Here is a 24349-nt window from a genome sequence, read left to right as displayed (position 1 = left end):
GTCATTGTTCCTCACACAGATCTTCAGTGTCATTGTTCCTCACACAGATCTTCAGTGTCTCATTGTTCCTCACACAGACCTTCAGTGTCATTGTTCCTAACACAGATCTTCAGTGTCATTGTTCCTCACACAGACCTTCAGTGTCATTGTTCCTAACACAGATCTTCAGTGTCATTGTTCCTCACACAGATCTTCAGTGTCATTGTTCCTCACACAGATCTTCAGTGTCATTGTTCCTCACACAGATCTTCAGTGTCATTGTTCCTCACACAGACCTTCAGTGTCATTGTTCCTCACACAGATCTTCAGTGTCATTGTTCCTCACACAGATCTTCAGCGTGTCATTGTTCCTCACACAGATCTTCAGCGTGTCATTGTTCCTCACACAGATCTTCAGTGTCATTGTTCCTCACACAGATCTTCAGTGTCATTGTTCCTCACACAGATCTTCAGTGTCATTGTTCCTCACACAGATCTTCAGTGTCATTGTTCCTCACACAGATCTTCAGTGTCATTGTTCCTCACACAGACCTTCAGTGTCATTGTTCCTCACACAGATCTTCAGTGTCATTGTTCCTCACACAGATCTTCAGCGTGTCATTGTTCCTCACACAGATCTTCAGCGTGTCATTGTTCCTCACACAGACCTTCAGTGTCATTGTTCCTCACACAGATCTTCAGTGTCATTGTTCCTCACACAAATATTTCAAACATGCGGCCAACTTCAATTAATTCAATAATTACCATTCACTGTTTTACCAATGCAACAAAGTGTAACAACCTTTTTAGACAGCGGTCAGGTCAAAAGGGTAAGGTCAAATGGGGAAAGTTCAAAGGTCAAAGGGGAAAGGTCAGTAGGGCCCTGACTTAAACTTGGATGAAACTTTCCGGTCCATGCGGATGCCACGTGAGGGGGCGTGTCAGCAAACATAATGAAATGTGGCCGCACTGCCCCTCGGGTCATGGGCTTTAGGTCAGAGCTTTAGGTCAGAGCTTTAGGTCAGAGCTTTAGGTCAGGCGCTGCTCACCAGGGTCTTGATGGTCCTCAGGGATTTGAGCAGACCGGTCAACAGCTGTCGTCTCCTCTGATTGGCCAGCAGCCCCAGACAGGCCTCAGTGAAGCCCTCTTTAGCCCCGCCCAGTTGCCTTCACAAACAAAGAACAAGACTTTTAGACATGGATTAAGAATATTCATCTCGTCTTCTTAGTAAAAAAATACATAAATACAAACAATAAAAGGATGAGTCTCTACAATGTGATTAGCTTTCATAGTAACACTTCACTTAAAATATTTAATACTTTGGTTTTAACTTTTAGGAAACCACTGAACTCTGAGTAACAAACAATGATTTCAGTTGTAGGTAGATGACAACAGACAAATATAACAATAACTTCAGAAGCAGGAAACACTTCAGTCAGTGAATCCTTCTTGTTGTGCTCAGGAGTCTCAAAAAAAGTATTTTCCTTTGTCAAAGCTTAAACTGCTGTAACTTTCGGACTTTTTTTTACTACTACTTTTTTCCCACGCTTTGAACCCTGCGGCCCATTGTTGTAGCTTTTATTCGCTGTATAGCCTCTAAAGTATGGTAAATGTTTACATCACTGATTTTATAGAGTCAACTTTATTTCCAAAGACAAACATAATGCAGTGTGAGGCTGGAGTGTAAAGCCTGATTCACCTCCACAAGTTCAAGCCTGGCCAGAGAAGCGCGCCTCATAAAGCATTATGTGTGGCGTTCCTCCACTGTGGTCGTTACAAGCAGGATTCAATCTACATGTGTTTCTTCCTTCCATTTAGTTTTGCTCTAAATAACAGCTCAAGCTCATCTTGTATTGTCTCCGTAGTCTTTTCCTTGTGATCACATATTTCCTAAATAGTGTGTGGTGTTGCTAACCTTCATAACTGTCAAACATATCCTTACATCTGTGGTCTGCAAACATAGTGTCACGTCTTGAAATTGCAGAGGACTTGAAATCATCTAGTCCAGTGTGCAGTGGCTCAAGAGGACATGTTCCGCTGGAGCACGTGTTCTGTTCTGCTGGAGCACGTGCTGCGCCGGACATGAGGAGGTACAGGAGCGTTACCTTCGGGCGTTGGTGCAGATGACCGCTGCCAGCTGCAGGTTGGTCTGCAGAGCCGTCACTCTCTCCAGCTCCTGACAACAAACACACGCCACATTTTCACTGACGATGGGCAATAAAACTCTAAAGTGTCTGATTCTACTGCATCAACACATGTGGAGGTCAGCTAAAAGGCAAATAAAAGAAAACAATAATGACCAGTAGTTCCCAAAGCACACACCCAGCTCCGGTGTGACCCGAGCATCAACAAGGACACTGTTCTGAGCCAATGGCAAAAGGTTCATGATTTGAAATAGGCAAAGAAATCATGGGGAAAATGAATGAAAGGCTTTATGGGGAAAATGCTTTCTGAACTGTGGAGTTTTTTAGCTACAGTTCCAATAGACTGGCCACTGGTTTAACTCATAATAGAACAGCTGCATGGTGTAACCTATAGTTCTAAGAAATGCATCTGTAATCTGTAGCATGCAGTTCCTTAGACATTTCACACTGACATTGGCCTGCGTTTGTTAACATCGCATTAAAAACTTTGAAAATGTGGGTGTATATTTGTTTATTCAGCAGAGGTCATGAGGAGGAGTTTATTGTACATGTTTTTAGTGGGCGGGAAAACGGGAGAACTCAGGAAACCCACAGACATGGGGAGAACATGCACAACCGCTTTGCCACCACAGCACAAAGAGCGCATCAAAAGAATGATGTTTTGGTTCATTGGAAAACACAGCGAAGGCGCAAACATTTAAATTAAATTAAATATAAAAATATATCCTACATTTGCTATGAAATAATTCATTAATGTTTTAATCAATTGATCAATTTAAAAAGAACCGTGTGATGCAGATGCGTCGTCTCCAAATGATTATTATAAAGTGGATTTATGATCTTCTACTGTCCATACGATTGCAAAATTACAATCTGTTAACTGCATTTTTGTTTAAGCTTTTACCCCAGTGACAAATGGAATAAGTTGCTGTACGTTTTGTTCAGTTTGGCATTTGTTGGAAACAGGATTTTCACCGTCCGCCCACTTTGATGAACCCAAAGAGAGTGTGTGGCTCTTTGGGTAAATGAGGACCATTGAGTCTTAAGACAGTAGAGCATCTTCTTGGAGACTATTCCTTGTGTTAATTCACCCTTTGGCTTTCCTTCTGTGTGTAAGTGTAATAACACGGAAAGATTATATCCTTGACATTGGGTAAAAGGCAAAACCGCCATAAAATGGATGAAATGACAGACCTTTACATAGGCCGGCTGCTTCTCCAGGATCAGGTCTGCCACCTTCTTAGAAACCTGCAGAGACAAGAGATCCTCAATACAAACCACACTTTTATCAACACGGCAGGAATGACAGGGTTTTCCTTCAGACTTCTCCTTCTCAATGAAAATATTGAGCTTGAAAATGATCATAAATATCATAAATATAAATCAATACAAATATCATGCAAATACAGGTTGTGCACTTACTGTACATTCTTTTATTTGACAAATGCTGGCGGAATTAAAGGCCACGCACTAGATAAAGTGTGTTTTGGATTTTCTCTCTTTTTCTTTGTCTGTGGAGCTTTTGTTTTGCTCAAAATAACTTTACAGGGCAAAATGTAAAATGAAAGTAGTTTCTCAGTTGTTGAGCTGAGGATCTGTGGAGCTTAGCTAGCTTGTTTTTGCAGTTAGTTGGAGATTTAGGACACTTCAGCTGCTGCATAGTAATTAATTTCCACAACAAACGGACACACACACACTATGTACATTTCTGGAGGTGGAAAGTCACCTGCATAATTCCATAGAAAGGATAAAACCATACTTCATAACATTCTCCAAGCAGGTAAGTTTAGGCCAAACCGTGGAATATTATAGTGGCAACATTTCCATGGAAACAAGCAGGAGATAACCATCCCCCATGCCAAGTGTCAATGTTGTGGAGCTGCACGTCGGGCTGTATGTGTGGCTCATAAGTCCATAATAATGCATGTATATTCAGGTTGAACTTGGGCTTAAGTGATGCATGTGGTGCACATTTAACATTATGTAAAACAGACATGTTGAAAAGCGCCTGGCGTCAGCTCACAGCTGAGTCTCATGTTCACTTTCACTTTTCTTTTCCGCATATGGCACCGAGTCACAACACTTATGATTTACTGCACGTTCATGGAGGATTATGGCAGGTTGGATAGTATTTTCATTTTTGGATGAACTTTACGCAGACTCTTTGGCTGCATCTTCTCATTTTAACCACCACATTTACTTGGACCGAGGAGGAGGACGATTACAGCCAAGTGTTCATCATGTCTTCACCGCAGACGACAGACTGACGTGTTTACGCTCAGCACAGACGGGTGGATCAGGGCAACTCTGGAGCTTCACTTCTTCTCTAGCTGTAAGTCTGATGCTGCTTTGTTTGGGCTTCTGTTAAACATGGTGCTGTTAGTGCAGAGTGCTCAGTCGTGCACGCCTGCGCCGTTAGACGTGCGCCGTTAGACCTGCGCCGTTAGACCTGCGCCGTTAGACCTGCGCCGTTAGACCTGCGCCGTTAGACCTGCGCCGTTAGACCTGCGCCGTTAGACCTGCGCCGTTAGACCTGCGCCGTGTATTTATTGATTTATTGACGAGACTCGAGCTCAGGCAGAGTCAGATTGCAGAACACACTGAACGTTTTCTCAAAAGGCAGACGGTGTGAAAACAAGTATTTCATAATTAAACGGTTTGATTACGCCGGACATGTGTGTGAAACGTCCTTCAGGTGTAGAATGGCCACGATCATAGGGCGGCACTGAAATATTGCGGTTACTGCGACGGTGCTGGATGCAACCCCACTCACAGGAAGGACAATAGAAGCAAAGAAAAAGGCAGGTCAGAATGCTCAGATAGAATTAGCCGTTTAACTGTCAGACTGCAGATTTGTTGTCCTGGTTTATGGTTCATATCTGTGTTTCCAGTAAAAATAAGCCAAAAATGAAATATGATCCAACAATAGCCTCAGAAAGCGGGTCATTATATTACAAAGCTGGGATTGTTGTCAACTGAAAGGACTTTCAGTCATAAAAATGATATGACAAGTTTGTGGAGCCGAGCTTAAACAAAGGAGAAGGAGGGTGAGTAACCATGGTGACGGGCCTGGGCAGGTCATACTCACGGCGGCCTGCTGCCTCTTCAGCTTGTCCCTGTGCTGCTCCAGCTCCTGCAGCTCCAGCTCCGGAGGCAGCTTCTGTTAAACACACACATCAGTGAATGAAACCATGCACAATGTGGCTCAATGTGGCTCAATGCGGCATGTGGCTCAATGCGGCATGTGGCTCAATGCGGCTCAATGCACAATGTGGCTCAATGTGGCTCAATGTGGCTCAATGTGGCTCAATGCACAATGTGGCTCAATGTGGCTCAATGTGGCTCAATGTGGCTCAATGCGGCTCAATGCGGCTCAATGCACAATGTGGCTCAATGCGGCTCAATGCGGCTCAATGCGGCTCAATGCACAATGTGGCTCAATGTGGCTCAATGTGGCTCAATGCGGCTCAATGCACAATGCGGCTCAATGCGGCTCAATGCACAATGTGGCTCAATGCGGCTCAATGCACAATGCGGCTCAATGCACAATGTGGCTCAATGCGGCTCAATGCACAATGTGGCTCAATGCGGCTCAATGTGGCTCAATGCGGCTCAATGTGGCTCAATGCACAATGTGGCTCAATGCACAATGTGGCTCAATGCGGCTCAATGCACAATGTGGCTCAATGCGGCTCAATGCACAATGTGGCTCAATGCGGCTCAATGCACAATGTGGCTCAATGCGGCTCAATGCACAATGTGGCTCAATGCGGCTCAATGCACAATGTGGCTCAATGCGGCTCAATGCACAATGTGGCTCAATGCACAATGTGGCTCAATGCACTACAACGTGTGAATCGAAGAAAACAACTACTTAAAGGCCCAACTGCTATATCTGAACAGAGAGGACAGTCATTGAATACATTTACTGCTTATTGATAATTAGAAGAAGGAAATATTTGTTTTTATATTCTTCTGAAGCCTAACATTTATCAAAAATGTAGCTCTAGTAAAGACATGCCCCATGGCCTGATTGGTCCACTAAAAGAGGGTGTGGCGATACTTGGCCAAAGAAAACTACTATAAGTTTGTCTATGTATCTGACAAACTGCACTCAGACAAGTAAAACTGCACAGTTCATGTAGAAACAAATATTTATACAGAAAAGTACTAGTAAACAATGTATTGCCTGCACTGCATATTTAGATGTCACTTTAGAATTTTGCCAAAAATATCATAAATAAGTGTGATTTACAAATGAAATAGGGAAATATTATTTATAGTAATTGTACAGAATCAACTCATTTTGGCTGAACTGATTTTCAGGCTTGTACGACTCGAGTTCTCGAGTATACCACCATACACCTGCACGGCACCATACACCTGCACGGCACCTGCACGGCACCTGCACGGCACCATACACCTGCACGGCACCATACACCTGCACGGCACCTGCACGGCACCATACACCTGCACGGCACATGCACGGCACCTGCACGGCACCATACACCTGCACGGCACCTGCACGGCACCTGCACGGCACCTGCACGGCACCTGCACGGCACCTGCACGGCACCTGCACGGCACCATACACCTGCACGGCACCTGCACGGCACCATACACCTGCACGGCACCTGCACGGCACCATACACCTGCACGGCACCTGCACGGCACCATACACCTGCACGGCACCATACACCTGCACGGCACCATACACCTGCACGGCACCATACACCTGCACGGCACCATACACCTGCACGGCACCATACACCTGCACGGCACCTGCACGGCACCATACACCTGCACGGCACATGCACGGCACCTGCACGGCACCTGCACGGCACCTGCACGGCACCTGCACAGCACCTGCACGGCACCATACACCTGCACGGCACCTGCACGGCACCATACACCTGCACGGCACCTGCACGGCACCTGCACGGCACCATACACCTGCACGGCACCTGCACGGCACCATACACCTGCACGGCACCTGCACGGCACCATACACCTGCACGGCACCATACACCTGCACGGCACCTGCACGGCACCATACACCTGCACGGCACCTGCACGGCACCATACACCTGCACGGCACCATACACCTGCACGGCACCATACACCTGCACGGCACCTGCACGGCACCATACACCTGCACGGCACATGCACGGCACCATACACCTGCGCGGCACCATACACCTGCACGGCACCATACACCTGCACGGCACCTGCGCGGCACCATACACCTGCGCGGCACCTGCGCGGCACCTGCGCGGCACCTGCATGGCACCTGCACGGCACCGGCGCGGCACCTGTAAGGCACCTGCACGGCACCGGCGCGGCACCTGTAAACTCAGGCAGGTGATCAGGTACAATCTTGAAGTGCAACTAAAAACTGGCAGAGGAGGGAATAAGTCACATATGTGCAAGTGTTAATGTCCCTGTCACGAGTAAGTCTCAAGTGTTAATGTCCCTGTCACGAGTAAGTCTCAAGTGTTAATGTCCCTGTCACGAGTAAGTCTCAAGTGTTAATGTCCCTGTCACAAGTAAAAGCACAGTAGGAGGTAGAGCCTTCTGGTGGTCCCAAGAGTCTCTAAAAACACAGTAGGAGGTAGAGCCTTCTGGTGGTGCCAAGAGTCTCTAAAAGCACAGTAGGAGGTAGAGCCTTCTGGTGGTGCCAAGAGTCTCTAAAAGCACAGTAGGAGGTAGAGCTCCTGTGTTATGGAATCAGCTCTGTCCATGTTAAAGAGGCGACACAGTCTCTTCATTTAAGACCAGACTATAAAGCTACAGTTTCAGCTCCGCTGCCCTAGGAGCAAATCTGGGGGAAGTATGAGCTCTATCATCTGATAAACACTACTTAATCTATCAAACAATATTTAATTCCACTTGCAAACTGTTCATTGCCTTTTCTTTTTCTCACTTCCCAGAGGGGAGTGGATCAGGCTCATCGATGACCTGTGGACCCAGATGATCCTCTCCTGGTGAAGTGGTCTCTACTCCATCTGCCTAGAAGAACTGGTTCTCCTCCTGAAGAACTGGTTCTCCTCCTGAAGAACTGGTTTTCCTCCTGAGTGGCTCCAGCTCCAGTCTCCCTCACGTCTGTGAGAGTCAGATCTCTCATTCACTCTGGAACTCCTCCAGGTTCATACTTTTTCCCCAAGGATGTTTTTTGTAGTTTTTCCTGGCTGAGAAGGAGGGTCTATGGACAGAGGACTCTGGAACCTCGTCCCTCGTCCCCACGGACATTGTTTGATCCGTTTTTCACTGTTGCCCTCAGAGGCAACGGTTGTTGTGATTTTGGGTGTTACAAAAATACATTGAATTGAAGTAAGTCTCAAGTGTTAATGTCTCGGTGCAGGGGCCTCACTGTGCAGGGGCCTCACTGTGCAGGGGCCTCACTGTGCAGGGGCCTCACTGTGCAGGGGCCTCACTGTGCAGGGGCATGTCACTCTGCCATGGCCCGGCCGACAATGATGCACAGTTCACCCTGTCTCCCCTGAAGGGATCTGAAGCTGCTCTTGTGAAACCAAAAGTATGAAGAGCACATGGCTCATGTAAACACTAAAGTATGAAGAGCACATGGCTCATGTAAACACTAAAGTATGAAGAGCACATGGCTCATGTAAACACTAAAGTATGAAGAGCACATGGCTCATGTAAACACTAAAGTATGAAGAGCACATGGCTCATGTAAACACTAAAGTATGAAGAGCACATGGCTCATGTAAACACTAAAGTATGAAGAGCACATGGCTCATGTAAACACAAATGCATTTATGTGTAATACAGATCTTCAGAAATATAATAAGCCCATAAAACTCAAGTCATTCCAAGTCATTAGGCTCAAGTCAAAGTAAAGTCTCAAGTCACAAAGGGCAAGTCCAAAGTCAAGTCTTTGTGGTCCGTTAGTCAAGTAAGTCTCAAGTCATGAAAATTGCAACTCAAGTCTAACTCAAGTTAAGTCATGTGACTCGAGTCCCCCACCTCTGGTGATCGGTATGGGCAGATCAACATTTCGGCCTCAAACATCCTGATCGGAGCAACTCTGGTCCTGGGTGAAAAAGTCCATGCTCATTTAAAACATGAATCCCAATCCTTCTAAACTAAGGGCTTGGCCCATGGCAGGTCTGAGGAGGGAGCAGGTATTTACTAAGAGCCAAACTAACCAGAGCAGATGTTACAGACCAGTGGCCCAGAGAATCATGGGTAATGAAGTTCCTCTTGACTGGGAGCTTCATTTCAGATAGAGCTGTTCTCAGAGGATTCTAATGAGATTTCACAGGCCTGTTCTGCACAGCGACACAATCCATCAATCTGCAGAGCTGAGCTGGCCAGAGGAGGCTGTCACTCACACGGACACAAGACTGAGCAGGGCTAAGACCAAACTAACAGCTCCTGAACCAGTAGAATGTGAAGGAAACACATGCATGTGTACATGTGCATCTGAAGGTCAGATGCATCTGAAGGTCAGATGCACATGTACACATGCTATTCAAAAAGGTAAATATACGTGGTGCATAGATAGACGTTTTAGGCCAATACCAATGTTAGGCTGATATTTTCTAATTGTTTGGTTGTATACATTTTTTTAAGCAAAGACATTTTGCTGTAAACTCAAAAATGTCTATTCTAAAACAAGGATATAATCTTCTAATCTTCTAATTATATTAGAACACATAAAGGGCCGTATTTGGCCCCCGGTCTCAGCATTAACGAAGGTGCAGCAGGGCTGGGCTGGGCTGGAGTAAAGCAATTTGAGGGCGTGGTCTGGTGCATTCTGTGAATGGCCAGAATCTTAAATAATAAAGTTCAAATCCAGTGCACTGGAGTCGTGTTACTGCCCCATATGGACGAGATCATCCAAATAAAACAACTTTCATGGGCATAAATAACACAAATGACAAGTTAGAGAATAATGTAGATATTATAGAATAGTGAATACAAACCTGTCTCACACTCTTAAATCCTGTTCATTCTTCAGAAAAAGGGGCAAGGCTGTACGAAAAACTATGCTCTGATTGGCTGAACCATTGATTGTCAAACTTAAACATAAAACGCCTTCATAATCTCAAAACTGTTAATACTGGAAGTTTTTTTTAGTGATGACGTGCCACAGCCGCCTCCCCCCTCCCCCCATCATTGCATTTTGCTGCGTCTAAATTCACTTCCTCGTTTGGCTCGTTTCTCTGTGAATATGGGACTGATAAAACACGTCAAACACGAAGCATTTTGTATCTTACTACACTCCTCTGTCCACAATCTCTCAACTGAGCTGTGTGATAATATTGTCCATAGCAACAGAATGGAAACAGGTGTTGGGGAAACCAAGAGGCAGGGCCTAGAGGAGTTCAGCTGCGGTGCTTTTGTTGAAGTATGAATGCCAGAGGTGACTTTGTTCTTCTTCTACCAGCCCGAGGTAAACTAACAAACTTCTTGCTTCTTCTGAAGTATGAATTGGCCTTTAAAGCTCTTTGCGCTGCGTTGGACCCGTTACTGAGCGGTCTGGACCAGACTGGACCTGCAGACTCATGTGTTCAGCTTAGAGAGGAACGTCTATTTGATAAATCCGCCCTGTCACATCACAGTCGCCCGTGATCCTGTTCAGTCTGCGTAAAAGTGGCAAAGACTGACAGCACAACACCAGATCTGATCAGAAGATGAGACTGAGCTGACCACAGTGTGTGCGTCGTTCTTGTGCCCTCCTGACCATCCAGCATCCCACCAAGCACTTAGGTCCGGTTCATTTGGCATAAGCCCCTCTAGAGGACATTCTTTGCATTGCACAAAATAAAAGGTGAATAAAATAAAGAAACAATGCTCCCTTTTGATGCTTCCATTCGTTTTGATTGATTTGTTGACTTCTTTTGTGATATATATAGTTTATTCTTATTATTATTTTTACATATATTTTGAATATATAAAAAAGAACACAATGAAACAAAACTGAACCAGAGAGAGCGGTAGAGAAAAATCTGAATCTTGTGAGCCTGACAAAGCAACAAAATCAGCAGCAGATTTATCATCTCTACTGTTCAAAAAGTCAAAACATCTTACGTCAAAACTTTCACTGAATCACAGGGAAATCCCTGTAGGAAAAAAATCTACTCCAGGTGAAGATGAAGCAGCAGCCGCTAAACAATCCGTAATTTGTTTCAAATTTTCATAGCAATTTATAAGTTGCATAAAAAATTTAACAAGATTATTCATTTAAAATGTATTTGTAAATATTCTATTTTAAAAAACCCTTAAAAAGGTGCAATGGCCATTTGAGAACTCATGCCACTCCCCCGTGCACATGCCACTCCCCCGTGCACATGCCACTCCCCCGTGCACATGCCACTCCCCCGTGCACATGCCACTCCCCCATGCACATGCCACTCCCCCGTGCACATGCCACTCCTGCTCATGCCACTCCCCCGTGCTCATGCCACTCCCCCGTGCTCATGCCACTCCCCCGTGCTCATGCCACTCCCCCGTGCACATGCCACTCCTGCTCATGCCACTCCCCCGTGCTCATGCCACTCCTGCTCATGCCACTCCCCCGTGCTCATGCCACTCCTGCTCATGCCACTCCCCCGTGCTCATGCCACTCCCCCGTGCTCATGCCACTCCCCCGTGCTCATGCCACTCCCCCGTGCTCATGCCACACCCCCGTGTGGACTGATGCAACACACACGTGCGACGGATCACATCGCATCACTCGTCTCCCGTAGATTTCCGTCTCTTCTGAGTCAGCTCCAACAAATTAACTTTTAAACACTTGCAAAACTTGCAAATAAAATTAGTTGTTGAACAAATTAATTAACACAAAGTCAGACGGCCTTATTTACAACTTTCTTCCATAACATCATCATCAGATGACTATTTGCATGAGTCTCATTTACATATTAATTATCTTAACACTCACAAGTTACACATCACCACCAGAGTCGTCATGACGATGAGCTGTGTGTATCAGAATAACGTCTCTTACGGCTCTGGATTGACCTTTAGTTGCTGCAGGTCTGAGCAAAACAAGCTCCGTGTGAATCAAAATTGCCACAAGTTGTTCTGTGCTCTACGCGCGGCATTGATCGACGTGTTTCTAATTAAATATATAAATCATCGATGCAATAAAATAATACTCTAAGCTTTTTTTGTATTTGAATTTCTCGATTCTCGGGTTAGGGTGGCCGCCGCCCGTGGCCGCCGCCCGTGGCCGCCGCCCGTGGCCGCCGCCCGTGGCCGCTACAAATAGGGACTGCTCGGGACCTGCGTGGATCTCTCGGGCGGGCAGGTGCGGAAGGGCACTCAGGACTGGGCGGGAGCGCTCAGAAACCTGTCGCGACCGGCAGGAGTGGTCAAGGCAAAGCACACGCATGCCAGACTCACAGTGCAGTCGCAGTGTCGTGAGTTAGAATCCCGACTCTGACAATTTACTGCATGTCCTCCCCTCTCGTCCCTCCCATTTCACACTGTCCTCTCCAGTCTAATAAAAAAAAGGATTTTTTATACTCGGGTCACACCAACCTCCAGCTCGTACTGCACCATGTCGAAGGAGTCCGAGGAGAAGTAGATTTCCTCAATGCTGTTGATGATCTCCTGCTCTGCAGCTGGGTCCAGCGGCTCCTCCCGCAGCTCACGCATCTCCTCCTGAAGCACACAAGCTTTAGCACCACCACAAATACAGAAGCTTTTTTCTGCTTCCCCAGGAATGAGGTGCAGTTGCAGCAAACAGATCATTATTTTAAATATAAAATAATAAAAATAGTATGTATAGTACACTTTCAAATGTATATCTCAGTGCTTCAAGAGTAAAGTAATTATTTAAAATGAATGATAAAAGTGCACAAAGTAACTTTTCTGTTCCACCTCCTGCTCGTCTCCTGAATATGTTGCGTGGAATATTCCACAGTAGCATTAGTCCTTTCAGTCTTGATGCTTGTCATTTGCAGATTGTATTCATAGAGATGGATAGGTTTAATGTCATATTGTGGAACATTCCAAGCATGCCAAATAACATGAAGCAGTAGGATTAAAATATTTAGTGCTAAACTTTAGAATAGATTTCAGAATACTAGTATGGAGGTATAAACTAGAGATATTGAGAGCTTATTTGTACTATTACAAATACAGGACAGAGGATATTCAATTGCCTCAAGTACAGATGTTTCTCTTTGATAATAGTGACAGTTGGAATTGCAATTTGGATACAATAGTACTGTTTAGGCTTGTATGGCAGGTTGTTGTGCCCACTGTGCCCGCTCTGCCCACTGTGCCCACGAATGAGATGATAAGTAGCAGAGACTGACCTGACTGGGGATCCTGGGGCTCTCCACAGGGCTGAGCTCTGGCATGTTCTCCTGAGGACTCTTCAAACCCTGCCACAGAAAACATGTCAGATACAGCAGAACATCCTTAACTACACTGGAGTCTCCACAAATCCTTCTAGACCAGGGGTGGGCAAACTACGGCCCGTGGGCCACATATGGCCCGTTTGACTTTATAATCCGGCCCACCAAACATGCCAAGTCATATTTAAACTTTTTTTTTTTTGCCCTGAGGCATCTGTCTGCACTTGTATCCTCAATAAAGATGACGTGAAATGAATTAAATAATACATTCAATAGCCTATATTTGACAGAAAAGTTTTATTTTATTTCATATTTCATTAAAGAAAAAAAAGAGAATAAATTCACACCAATAATGGCGGGCCGGCCCTCCCACATGTATGGACCTTGGAGGAAGATAATTGCCCACCCGATTTGGAAATTCACAATGGAACAGCCTCACGTCTCAGACTTCCTTCGGGAAACTCAGGCAACATTTCAGAGTTTATCTGAGTTAAACAGTCCAACATGGCTGTGTCCTGTGTTTGAATAAAGTTTAACGACGGGTGCTCTGCAGTTTTATAAACTGTAAATGTAATAACACTGTCCGGGTTCATAAATTCAATTGGTTCAGCATTTTAGTCGATTGGAGCCTTTTCCTGACTTGTATTACTTGTTTCAAGTCGTTAATGTACTTAGGCCAAAAAAATAAAAAAAATAGTGTGTAACATTAGAAAATAAATCCGTCTGCATGCTGCCCAAAAAGGGCATCTGCAAACATAGATCATCTATGCACCCGTAGGTAAAACGAGGGTGCATAGATTCCTGCAGGTCGCACGGGAGGCGAGGGCCAGTGTTGTACCTGAACCCGTTTATTGAACGAAGGTTCATGAACGCGTTCATATTTTGGTGAACATGAACTGAACGAACGGTATTACTGCTGACGAACGAAACTGAACGCGTTCATTCTGGTGTCTGAACGGCAAAATTTGTTCTTTTTATTTTCGTTCAATAAAGTGTCAGATTTATAGAGACTTCCAGGTGAAAAACACCGTTAAGTTGCCCAAAAAGAGCCTGTGTCTGGCAAGTGTGAGAGCTCCAGTTGCAGAGGCGATAGATGCGGAGACAGAGATTTCGCGTGTCACACCGCACTGCACATGTGCATCAGAACAAAAAGCAGCATTGACGCGACCGCAACGTGAAGTCAACAGAGCAGCAGGAGTCGCCCTATGACCAGTTACGTGAGTTTTATGATGCGGTCGGTGAGGATGGAACAATCTAACATTTATGTGCAAACTTTGCCCAGCAAGTTTTCCCTCATGTTTTTGAGGGTTAGGGTGTATATAATGTGGGGCTGAAAGCTGCAACTGCGGCTAGTGTGGTGCTGAATGGACAGCAACACATGAGGGAAGTCTGTCCCTTCAGTGTGAATATAAATCCTGGGTAAGGATTCAAAATTGGATATGACGATGAAATCTGACACATATTTTCAGCAATAAACTAATAAAATAATTGCTGCCTGCGGTTGTATTTGGGCTGTGGAAATAATTTAGAACAATTATTGCATAATATTGAAAAAAAGAACTGAACTAGTTCATTTTTTGGAGCTGTGAACTTAGTTCAAAATTTTGAATTATGAACTGTGAACTGAACTAGATCAGTTTAAAATGTATGAACTATGAACTGAACTAGTTCATGCCTTTACCCACTCACACGGCTTTCATTATTATTACAGTGCATTTATTAAGTGCTTTTCCACCTTCAAGCTCAAACCAAGACTTTAATTATTTTATTTGTGAATTCTAAATGTGGTAGAAAAAGGTTCAGTCGAAAGTCCTCTGGACTCAGTTTTAGGAAAAACGATATGTTTCGACTCTCATCCAAGAGTCATCATGGAACACTCCTGGACGAATGAGCGATCACGCCGACATTATTTATGTTCTTGTAGTTTTGTCCTCTTGTAGTTTCGTCCTCTTGTAGTTTCGTCCTCTTGTAGTTTCGTGCTCTTGTAGTTTCGTGCTCTTGTAGTTTCGTGCTCTTGTAGTTTCGTGCTCTTGTAGTTTCGTGCTCTTGTAGTTTCGTGCTCTTGTAGTTTCGTGCTCTTGTAGTTTCGTGCTCTTGTAGTTTCGTGCTCTTGTAGTTTCGTGCTCTTGTAGTTTCGTGCTCTTGTAGTTCCGTGCTCTTGTAGTTTCGTGCTCTTGTAGTTTCGTGCTCTTGTAGTTTCGTGCTCTTGTAGTTTCGTGCTCTTGTAGTTTCGTGCTCTTGTAGTTTCATGCTCTTGTAGTTTCGTGTTCTTGTAGTTTCGTGTTCTTGTAGTTTCGTGTTCTTGTAGTTTCGTGTTCTTGTAGTTTCGTCCTCTTGTAGTTTCGTGCTCTTGTAGTTTCGTGCTCTTGTAGTTTCGTGTTCTTGTAGTTTCGTGCTCTTGTAGTTTCGTGCTCTTGTAGTTTCGTCTTCTTGTAGTTTCGTCTTCTTGTAGTTTCGTGCTCTTGTAGTTTCGTGTTCTTGTAGTTTCGTGTTCTTGTAGTTTCGTGTTCATGTAGTTTCGTGTTGAGTTCAGAGTTCACGGCCTCGGGCAGCAGATGATCCTCTGTCCTTCCTTCACTTATGACTAGAGTTGATCAGGATATTTGGGCGATCATCGATCTGAAATTTTGATCTGCTGATAAAATCTTTTTTTCTAACAATAAATGTGAACATAATTTATTATTTACAAAGGCTTTTGATAATATAAACGTTGACCAAATCTATCTAGTTTATAGGATCAATAGAGTTTCCTTGACAATTTTAGGCACTAATGTGCTTCTGCTGTGGATGTATGAGCAGGCGTTCATCCTCTGAGCAGTTTGGACCGTTTGAGGAAGGAAAACGTGCAGAAGAGCAGCGAGGACGACTTGTCTGGTGCCACTTTCAAACACGACTGACAAAACCATGATGTTCTTTCATTTTCCATACGCAGCCGTTTGGTAACTGTGCAGCTTCAAAAAGCAGATTTTCTCAGCAGAATAAGACATGACCACAATCACAGGTAAACGGCTCTTTTTACATTTAAGGCAGGTGTGAAATGATGGCTTTTGTGGAGAGAATCACCAGTGTGTGCAAACTTGTAATGCAGTGATGACTGTGTTCTGCAGATACATTGGAAAACCATTTGGCTCGGTCACTTCATACGGCCGACAGACGACACATTTGGCTCTGAAAGTCTTATGTTTTTAACTAGAGGACAAGTGGGTGAGCTCGTAGGTCTTAAAGGACCTCATCAGAGCGTTTTAACCAAAAGGGTGTCATAAGCAGTAGTGATGGGCCGACACACGTGTCACTCTGTGGGTCACTAAGAAAAGTAACGTGACAAACACACCTACTGTGTCATTTGGTGTCGCTCGTGTCAGAAGCAGAAGCTGCAGTAATAATAATTGTGATCTTTCATAATAACCTCTGCAAGCCCCATATTTAACTGTCATTTTTACATTCATTGAGTCACTTCTTATATTACAGCCTACTTTATAGAACAGTAGGCTGTTTTTTGCTGTAATTACTAAGATTACTAAGAAGGTTACCTCACTATAATATCTCTAATATTTGTTGATAATAAGAATGATTCAGTGTTGTCATTTTTGAATGAATGATCCCAGTGTTGCTATGTGTCTGCTTAAGAAGCAGTAGGCCTTCCTTTTTAGACCACCAGATGGTGCAATAGAGTAAACGAACACCGTGTCAATACTGTGTAGACACAGTATCGGAAACATGTAATACATCCATCACAAATGAGGAGCTTAAACAACTACATTAACTTACAGATCATCTACAGCAAGACAAATGTGACGAGTATGTCACATGTGATCATTGCACATTTTGCAGATCACGATCACGTGATTGGCCCAATCATGATCAGCAGCCGATTGATCAGCGCATCTCTAGTCCCAAGAGTCTCTAAAAGCACAGTAGGAGGTAGAGCTCCTGTGTTATGGAATCAGCTCTGTCCATGTTAAAGAGGCGACACAGTCTCTTCATTTAAGTCCAGGCTTAAAACGTTCCTCTTTAAATGTCTTCTGTTCAGGCCAGTTAGGAACAGAAATATAAAGCTACAGTTTCAGCTCCGCTGCCCTAGGAGCAACTCTGGGGGAAGTATGGCAGCTTGAACACTATCCTCTGATAAACACTACTTATTCTATCAAACAATATTTCATATTTTAGTTCACCCGTGTCTGTTCATTGTTGTTCACATGTTTCTTCCCTCTGGGGAGTTGTACTCTTTCAGACACTGTTGATTCCAGTGACGACTGCACCTTCGATGCCCCATCTCATGACCTTGACCTGTTGACCTTATTCTGCCCCACCCCCTTTTCCCTCTTTTAAGATAAGATAAGATATTCCTTTATTGTCACACATGGGGAAATGTCGGTGTTACACTGCAGTAGAAACAGATAAAAGGACAGATAACTTTTAGGAAATTTTAAAAAAAACACTCTTAATAGAAGAACTCTTATGAACAAAACAAAAAACTCTTAACAAAACTCCTCTCATATCTTAATAAGGGAATGGAGGAAAAAATAAATAAATAAAGATAAAATAATAAAATAAATAATAAAATAAAAGTAAAGTAAAGTAAAAATAGCTAGCATAAGACTAAATGATACTAATACTAATGATATTTTCCCACGTAATCACCACTTTCGTTGTAATCTCACTTCCAGTCCAGAAGGAACTCCACTGGTTTAAATGGAGAGAGGGAAAAGTCTCGCTGCTAAAACATTCTCTAAACTAAAGTAAACTAAACTAAAGATTTGTGACAAAACAAGTCAACACTGAACCCAATCCTTGGACGGACTATGTAAACTGATACAACCAGAAAAAGGATTACGTGGTATGACCGCGCCAAGACGGGCTCTGGAGTAACAGACCCATATGTTCCTGGAGGAACACGCTCAACTCTAGAGGAACTTCTCATCTGCCTGGAAGTGTCACAAGGGTCCGTCAGTGGCACAAGGGTCCGTCAGTGTCACAAGGGTCCGTCAGTGGCACAAGGGTCCGTCAGTGGCACAAGGGTCCGTCAGTGGCACAAGGGTCCGTCAGTGGCACAAGGGTCCGTCAGTGGCACAAGGGTCCGTCAGTGGCACAAGGGTCCGTCAGTGGCACAAGGGTCCGTCAGTGGCACAAGGGTCCGTCAGTGTCACAAGGGTCCGTCAGTGGCACAAGGGTCCGTCAGTGGCACAAGGGTCCGTCAGTGGCACAAGGGTCCGTCAGTGGCACAAGGGTCCGTCAGTGGCACAAGGGTCCGTCAGTGGCACAAGGGTCCGTCAGTGGCACAAGGGTCCGTCAGTGGCACAAGGGTCCGTCAGTGGCACAAGGGTCCGTCAGTGGCACAAGGGTCCGTCAGTGGCACAAGGGTCCGTCAGTGGCACAAGGGTCCGTCAGTGGCACAAGGGTCCGTCAGTGGCACAAGGGTCCGTCAGTGGCACAAGGGTCCGTCAGTGGCACAAGGGTCCGTCAGTGGCACAAGGGTCCGTCAGTCCGTCAGTGGCAGAAGGGTCTGTCCTTCACTGTGGTTCTCAGAGGTTTCTGCTTTTCCCTGAAGGCTTTTGTAGTTTCTCCTGGCAGGAGGAGGGTCTAAGAGCAGGGGATGCTGGGACAGATTGCTATATTCCTGTGAAGATTGTTCATTGCCTCTGCTCCTCACTCCACGCCCTCCAGCCCCTTCTGACAACCGGATGTCCGACACCAAGAAATGGGCTGTGCACTAAATATTCCACATTTAATCACTGATGTTTTATGGTTTAATTGTGCAGTTTATTTATTACGCAAATAAAAAAATAAATATTGAATTAAAATCAAGCCTGACATTCAAGTTCAAATGAGCCGTATCAAGATCCGGAGAAGAGGCGGGAACATGGCTTACTTAACACTCTTAGTAGTATAAAAGAAGTATAATAAAGTGTCGTGGTTGCAGTAAACATAAGCTCGGGGACATAAATGTCCCACAGAGACAGAGGTCCATGGTAGCATCACAGAAGCTGCTGTGGCTAACGCTAATGCTAACGCTCTCGTCTGCGCCTGCGCGCTCACCTGCCGCGCCATCAGAGACTTGATCTTCTGCATGATGTGTCCGTGTGACGGCTCCGCGCGGCTCCAGAGGAAACACTCACACAAACGGACACTAAGGAGACATACGAGCGCCGCTGTTTCCGCAGAAGGCAGCCATCACTACGTGTCATGTGACATTATGTTCTTCTTCTTTTCCTGTAATTTTATATGTTGCTTGGCGCGGTTAGTGCATTGCTGCCCCCTGCCTGTGAGGCGGTGTAACACCCCAACAGCCACTGATCGTCTGCTTAAGAGTTTAAGAGTTTGGTTTAAGTGTTCACAATATTCTCCCATAAAAATATGACATAACCCTACTCAATGCCCAGCTATTCCATTTCTTTACAGCTTCTTCCCAATTCAAGTCTTCTCTAGAAACAACATTTATGTCGAGGAACATTTTAGCTGCACTCAGAACCATGTCAGAATCCTCTTTGACGGTGGATGTTCAATTTAGCACAGATGAAATTAATGAAAGAAAATGATTTTTGTCCACATTAGAATAGTTTTCACTCTCAGCCCTTTGCTCCTGTTGCTCCTGTGCTGCAACATCAACTCTTTTGACTGTCAGAATACGGCGTAGATATTCTCCAGATCCAACGTGATGGTTTCCTTTGCAATGGATACACATAATGTCATTTCCCAATTTGTGACTCTCTTTATTGTCACAATCCACAGATCATTCCTGTCCTGCCCATATTCATGAGAAGCACCTGAGCGGGGCCTTTTCCTAGTGAAGCCCATGATTAACAACATGATCCAATATGACTCGCTCTGACACTTCTCCTGAAAACACAACGTAACAAAGTTTTCCTTTTTTCCTTCTCGGTATCTAAACATTCATTTGACTTCTTTTATCGAGGATACATTTAAAAACTCTTCGTGAAATGACAGTGGAACTCATTGATCCTAAATAAACACCTAAAACACTCGACTGAAGTAGAACTTCTTCATTTGCGATGCTTTAGTCACTTGTGTCACACGAGTGCTCGATTCTCACCTCCACATCTGCAGAATTCACCTCATGTCGATCTGTGAATATTCCATGTGACAACATCGATCCACAAACTTGTACTGGACTGTCACTCTTTTTCTGTTTTCCATTTCATAAACACCGTGTTTTCCTTCGGACTCGTTTCACTTTCCACAGTCACGAGTATGAGGGCCACATACAAACAAAAAGACATTACAAGAATAAAGTCATAACATTTCGACTTTAAAGTCATCATTTTATGAGATTTAAGTCGAAGCCAGAAAAAAAGTCCTACATTTATGAGAAAAAACTCATAATTTAACAAGAATAAAGTAATAAATCGATGATAATAAAGTTGTAGTTTAGGGGCCGGTGCAAAGTGACGTGAGCAGTTCACTTTGGCAACCACGGCCAGAACAAGCACTATATGTCTTTATAGTCTCCTCACAGCCCGGCTACATAGTGTTTAGTCAGGACTAAACATGGAGCGGCCTCCTGCTGGTGCCAGAGTCAGGACTAAACATGGAGCGGCCTCCTGCTGGTGCCAGAGTCAGGACTAAACATGGAGCGGCCTCCTGCTGGTGCCAGAGTCAGGACTAAACATGGAGCGGCCTCCTGCTGGTGCCAGAGTCAGGACTAAACATGGAGCGGCCTCCTGCTGGTGCCAGAGTCAGGACTAAACATGGAGCGGCCTCCTGCTGGTGCCAGAGTCAGGACTAAACATGGAGCGGCCTCCTGCTGGTGCCAGAGTCAGGACTAAACATGGACCGGCCTCCTGCTGCTGCCAGAGTCAGGACTAAACATGGACCGGCCTCCTGCTGGTGCCAGAGTCAGGACTAAACATGGACCGGCCTCCTGCTGGTGCCAGAGTCAGGACTAAACATGGACCGGCCTCCTGCTGGTGCCAGAGTCAGGACTAAACATGGAGCGGCCTCCTGCTGGTGCCAGAGTCAGGACTAAACATGGAGCGGCCTCCTGCTGGTGCCAGAGTCAGGACTAAACATGGAGCGGCCTCCTGCTGGTGCCAGAGTCAGGACTAAACATGGAGCGGCCTCCTGCTGGTGCCAGAGTCAGGACTAAACATGGAGCGGCCTCCTGCTGGTGCCAGAGTCAGGACTAAACATGGAGCGGCCTCCTGCTGGTGCCAGAGTCAGGACTAAACATGGACCAGCCTCCTGCTGGTGCCAGAGTCAGGACTAAACATGGACCGGCCTCCTGCTGGTGCCAGAGTCAGGACTAAACATGGAGCGGCCTCCTGCTGGTGCCAGAGTCAGGACTAAACATGGAGCGGCCTCCTGCTGGTGCCAGAGTCAGGACTAAACATGGAGCGGCCTCCTGCTGGTGCCAGAGTCAGGACTAAACATGGACCGGCCTCCTGCTGGTGCCAGAGTCAGGACTAAACATGGACCAGCCTCCTGCTGGTGCCAGAGTCAGGACTAAACATGGACCGGCCTCCTGCTGGTGCCAGAGTCAGGACTAAACATGGACCGGCCTCCTGCTGGTGCCAGAGTCAGGACTAAACATGGAGCGGCCTCCTGCTGGTGCCAGAGTCAGGACTAAACATGGACCGGCCTCCTGCTGGTGCCAGAGTCAGGACTAAACATGGACCGGCCTCCTGCTGGTGCCAGAGTCAGGACTAAACATGGAGCGGCCTCCTGCTGGTGCCAGAGTCAGGACTAAACATGGAGCGGCCTCCTGCTGGTGCCAGAGTCAGGACTAAACATGGACCGGCCTCCTGCTGGTGCCAGAGACAGGACTAAACATGGACCGGCCTCCTGCTGGTGCCAGAGTCAGGACTAAACATGGACCGGCCTCCTGCTGGTGCCAGAGTCAGGACTAAACATGGACCGGCCTCCTGCTGGTGCCAGAGTCAGGACTAAACATGGAGCGGCCTCCTGCTGGTGCCAGAGTCAGGACTAAACATGGAGCGGCCTCCTGCTGGTGCCAGAGTCAGGACTAAACATGGACCGGCCTCCTGCTGGTGCCAGAGTCAGGACTAAACATGGAGCGGCCTCCTGCTGGTGCCAGAGTCAGGACTAAACATGGAGCGGCCTCCTGCTGGTGCCAGAGTCAGGACTAAACATGGACCGGCCTCCTGCTGGTGCCAGAGTCAGGACTAAACATGGACCGGCCTCCTGCTGGTGCCAGAGTCAGGACTAAACATGGAGCGGCCTCCTGCTGATGCCAGAGTCAGGACTAAACATGGAGCGGCCTCCTGCTGGTGCCAGAGTCAGGACTATAAACATGGACCGGCCTCCTGCTGGTGCCAGAGTCAGGACTAAACATGGAGCGGCCTCCTGCTGGTGCCAGAGTCAGGACTAAACATGGGCCGGCCTCCTGCTGGTGCCAGAGTCAGGACTAAACATGGAGCGGCCTCCTGCTGGTGCCAGAGTCAGGACTAAACATGGGCCGGCCTCCTGCTGGTGCCAGAGTCAGGACTAAACATGGAGCGGCCTCCTGCTGGTGCCAGAGTCAGGACTAAACATGGAGCGGACTCCTGCTGGTGCCAGAGTCAGGACTAAACATGGAGCGGCCTCCTGCTGGTGCCAGAGTCAGGACTAAACATGGGCCGGCCTCCTGCTGGTGCCAGAGTCAGGACTAAACATGGAGCGGCCTCCTGCTGGTGCCAGAGTCAGGACTAAACATGGAGCGGACTCCTGCTGGTGCCAGAGTCAGGACTAAACATGGACCGGCCTCCTGCTGGTGCCAGAGTCAGGACTAAACATGGAGCGGCCTCCTGCTGGTGCCAGAGTCAGGACTAAACATGGAGCGGCCTCCTGCTGGTGCCAGAGTCAGGACTAAACATGGAGCGGACTCCTGCTGGTGCCAGAGTCAGGACTAAACATGGACCGGCCTCCTGCTGGTGCCAGAGTCAGGACTAAACATGGACCGGCCTCCTGCTGGTGCCAGAGTCAGGACTAAACATGGAGCGGACTCCTGCTGGTGCCAGAGTCAGGACTAAACATGGACCGGCCTCCTGCTGGTGCCAGAGTCAGGACTAAACATGGAGCGGACTCCTGCTGGTGCCAGAGTCAGGACTAAACATGGACCGGCCTCCTGCTGGTGCCAGAGTCAGGACTAAACATGGAGCGGCCTCCTGCTGGTGCCAGAGTCAGGACTAAACATGGAGCGGCCTCCTGCTGGTGCCAGAGTCAGGACTAAACATGGACCGGCCTCCTGCTGGTGCCAGAGTCAGGACTAAACATGGAGCGGCCTCCTGCTGGTGCCAGAGTCAGGACTTAACATGGACCGGCCTCCTGCTGGTGCCAGAGTCAGGACTAAACATGGAGCGGCCTCCTGCTGGTGCCAGAGTCAGGACTAAACATGGAGCGGCCTCCTGCTGGTGCCAGAGTCAGGAACATTCTTCCTGAAGATGTGAGACAGGTTCTTCTCTGACAATGTTCAAATCTAAGATAAAAACAGTTTTGTTTCGCTGTGTTTATGACTGAGAGGATTTTTCTTTGCACTTTTCTCTTTTGTCTTAAATTGTTTTGTGATTTCTGTCATGTCTTTGTGATTTTAAAGCACTTTATGATATTGTGCTTTACTAATAAACTTGTCTCCTCTTGCCTTGCCTTCAGGAACTACAATAAACCCTGTTGCATCATGGGAGATGTAGTACTTGTAATACTCTTGCAACCACGTGGTTTCACTGATGTGACTGTTCTAACGTTTGGGGGAAATTCAGCAAATGATGCAAACTAAACTGGGCTTTTCATGCATTTAACGGCAGTTTAACAACACAGCTGTTTTACACCCTGCGCCCTTTGCACCTGCACCTGCCCTTGTGCACCTGCCCTTGTGCACCTGCCCATGTGCACCTGCACCTGCCCTTGTGCACCTGCCCTTGTGCACCTGCCCATGT

General features: G+C 46.3%; 2 protein-coding genes across 2 annotated transcripts in view; one reads left to right on the top strand and one right to left on the bottom strand.

The window, feature by feature from the left end:
- The window catches only part of vps50 (VPS50 EARP/GARPII complex subunit), a 79209-nt gene extending 59574 nt beyond the window's left edge, over positions 1-19635 (bottom strand). The window contains exons 1-7 of the mRNA XM_072447292.1: positions 19497-19635; positions 13419-13487; positions 12637-12759; positions 5213-5284; positions 3319-3372; positions 2086-2156; positions 1029-1146 (exon numbers count right to left, since the gene is read on the bottom strand). Coding sequence (XP_072303393.1) covers positions 1029-1146; positions 2086-2156; positions 3319-3372; positions 5213-5284; positions 12637-12759; positions 13419-13487; positions 19497-19529 — 540 coding nt within the window. The 5' untranslated portion in view covers positions 19530-19635. The remainder of the gene's footprint in view (positions 1-1028; positions 1147-2085; positions 2157-3318; positions 3373-5212; positions 5285-12636; positions 12760-13418; positions 13488-19496) is intronic.
- Positions 1-24349, top strand: part of col1a2 (collagen, type I, alpha 2) — a 123421-nt gene that overhangs the window by 34430 nt on the left and 64642 nt on the right. The gene's annotated exons all lie outside the window — the stretch shown is intronic.

This window comes from Eucyclogobius newberryi, unplaced genomic scaffold, assembly GCF_026437365.1.
Source record: "Eucyclogobius newberryi isolate DKJ021-1_F unplaced genomic scaffold, fEucNew1.0.hap1 SCAF_16, whole genome shotgun sequence".
Lineage (NCBI taxonomy): Eukaryota > Metazoa > Chordata > Actinopteri > Gobiiformes > Gobiidae > Eucyclogobius > Eucyclogobius newberryi.
The sequence above is the reverse complement of the archived record's forward strand: the minus strand, read 5'-3'. Positions and strand labels throughout refer to the sequence as shown.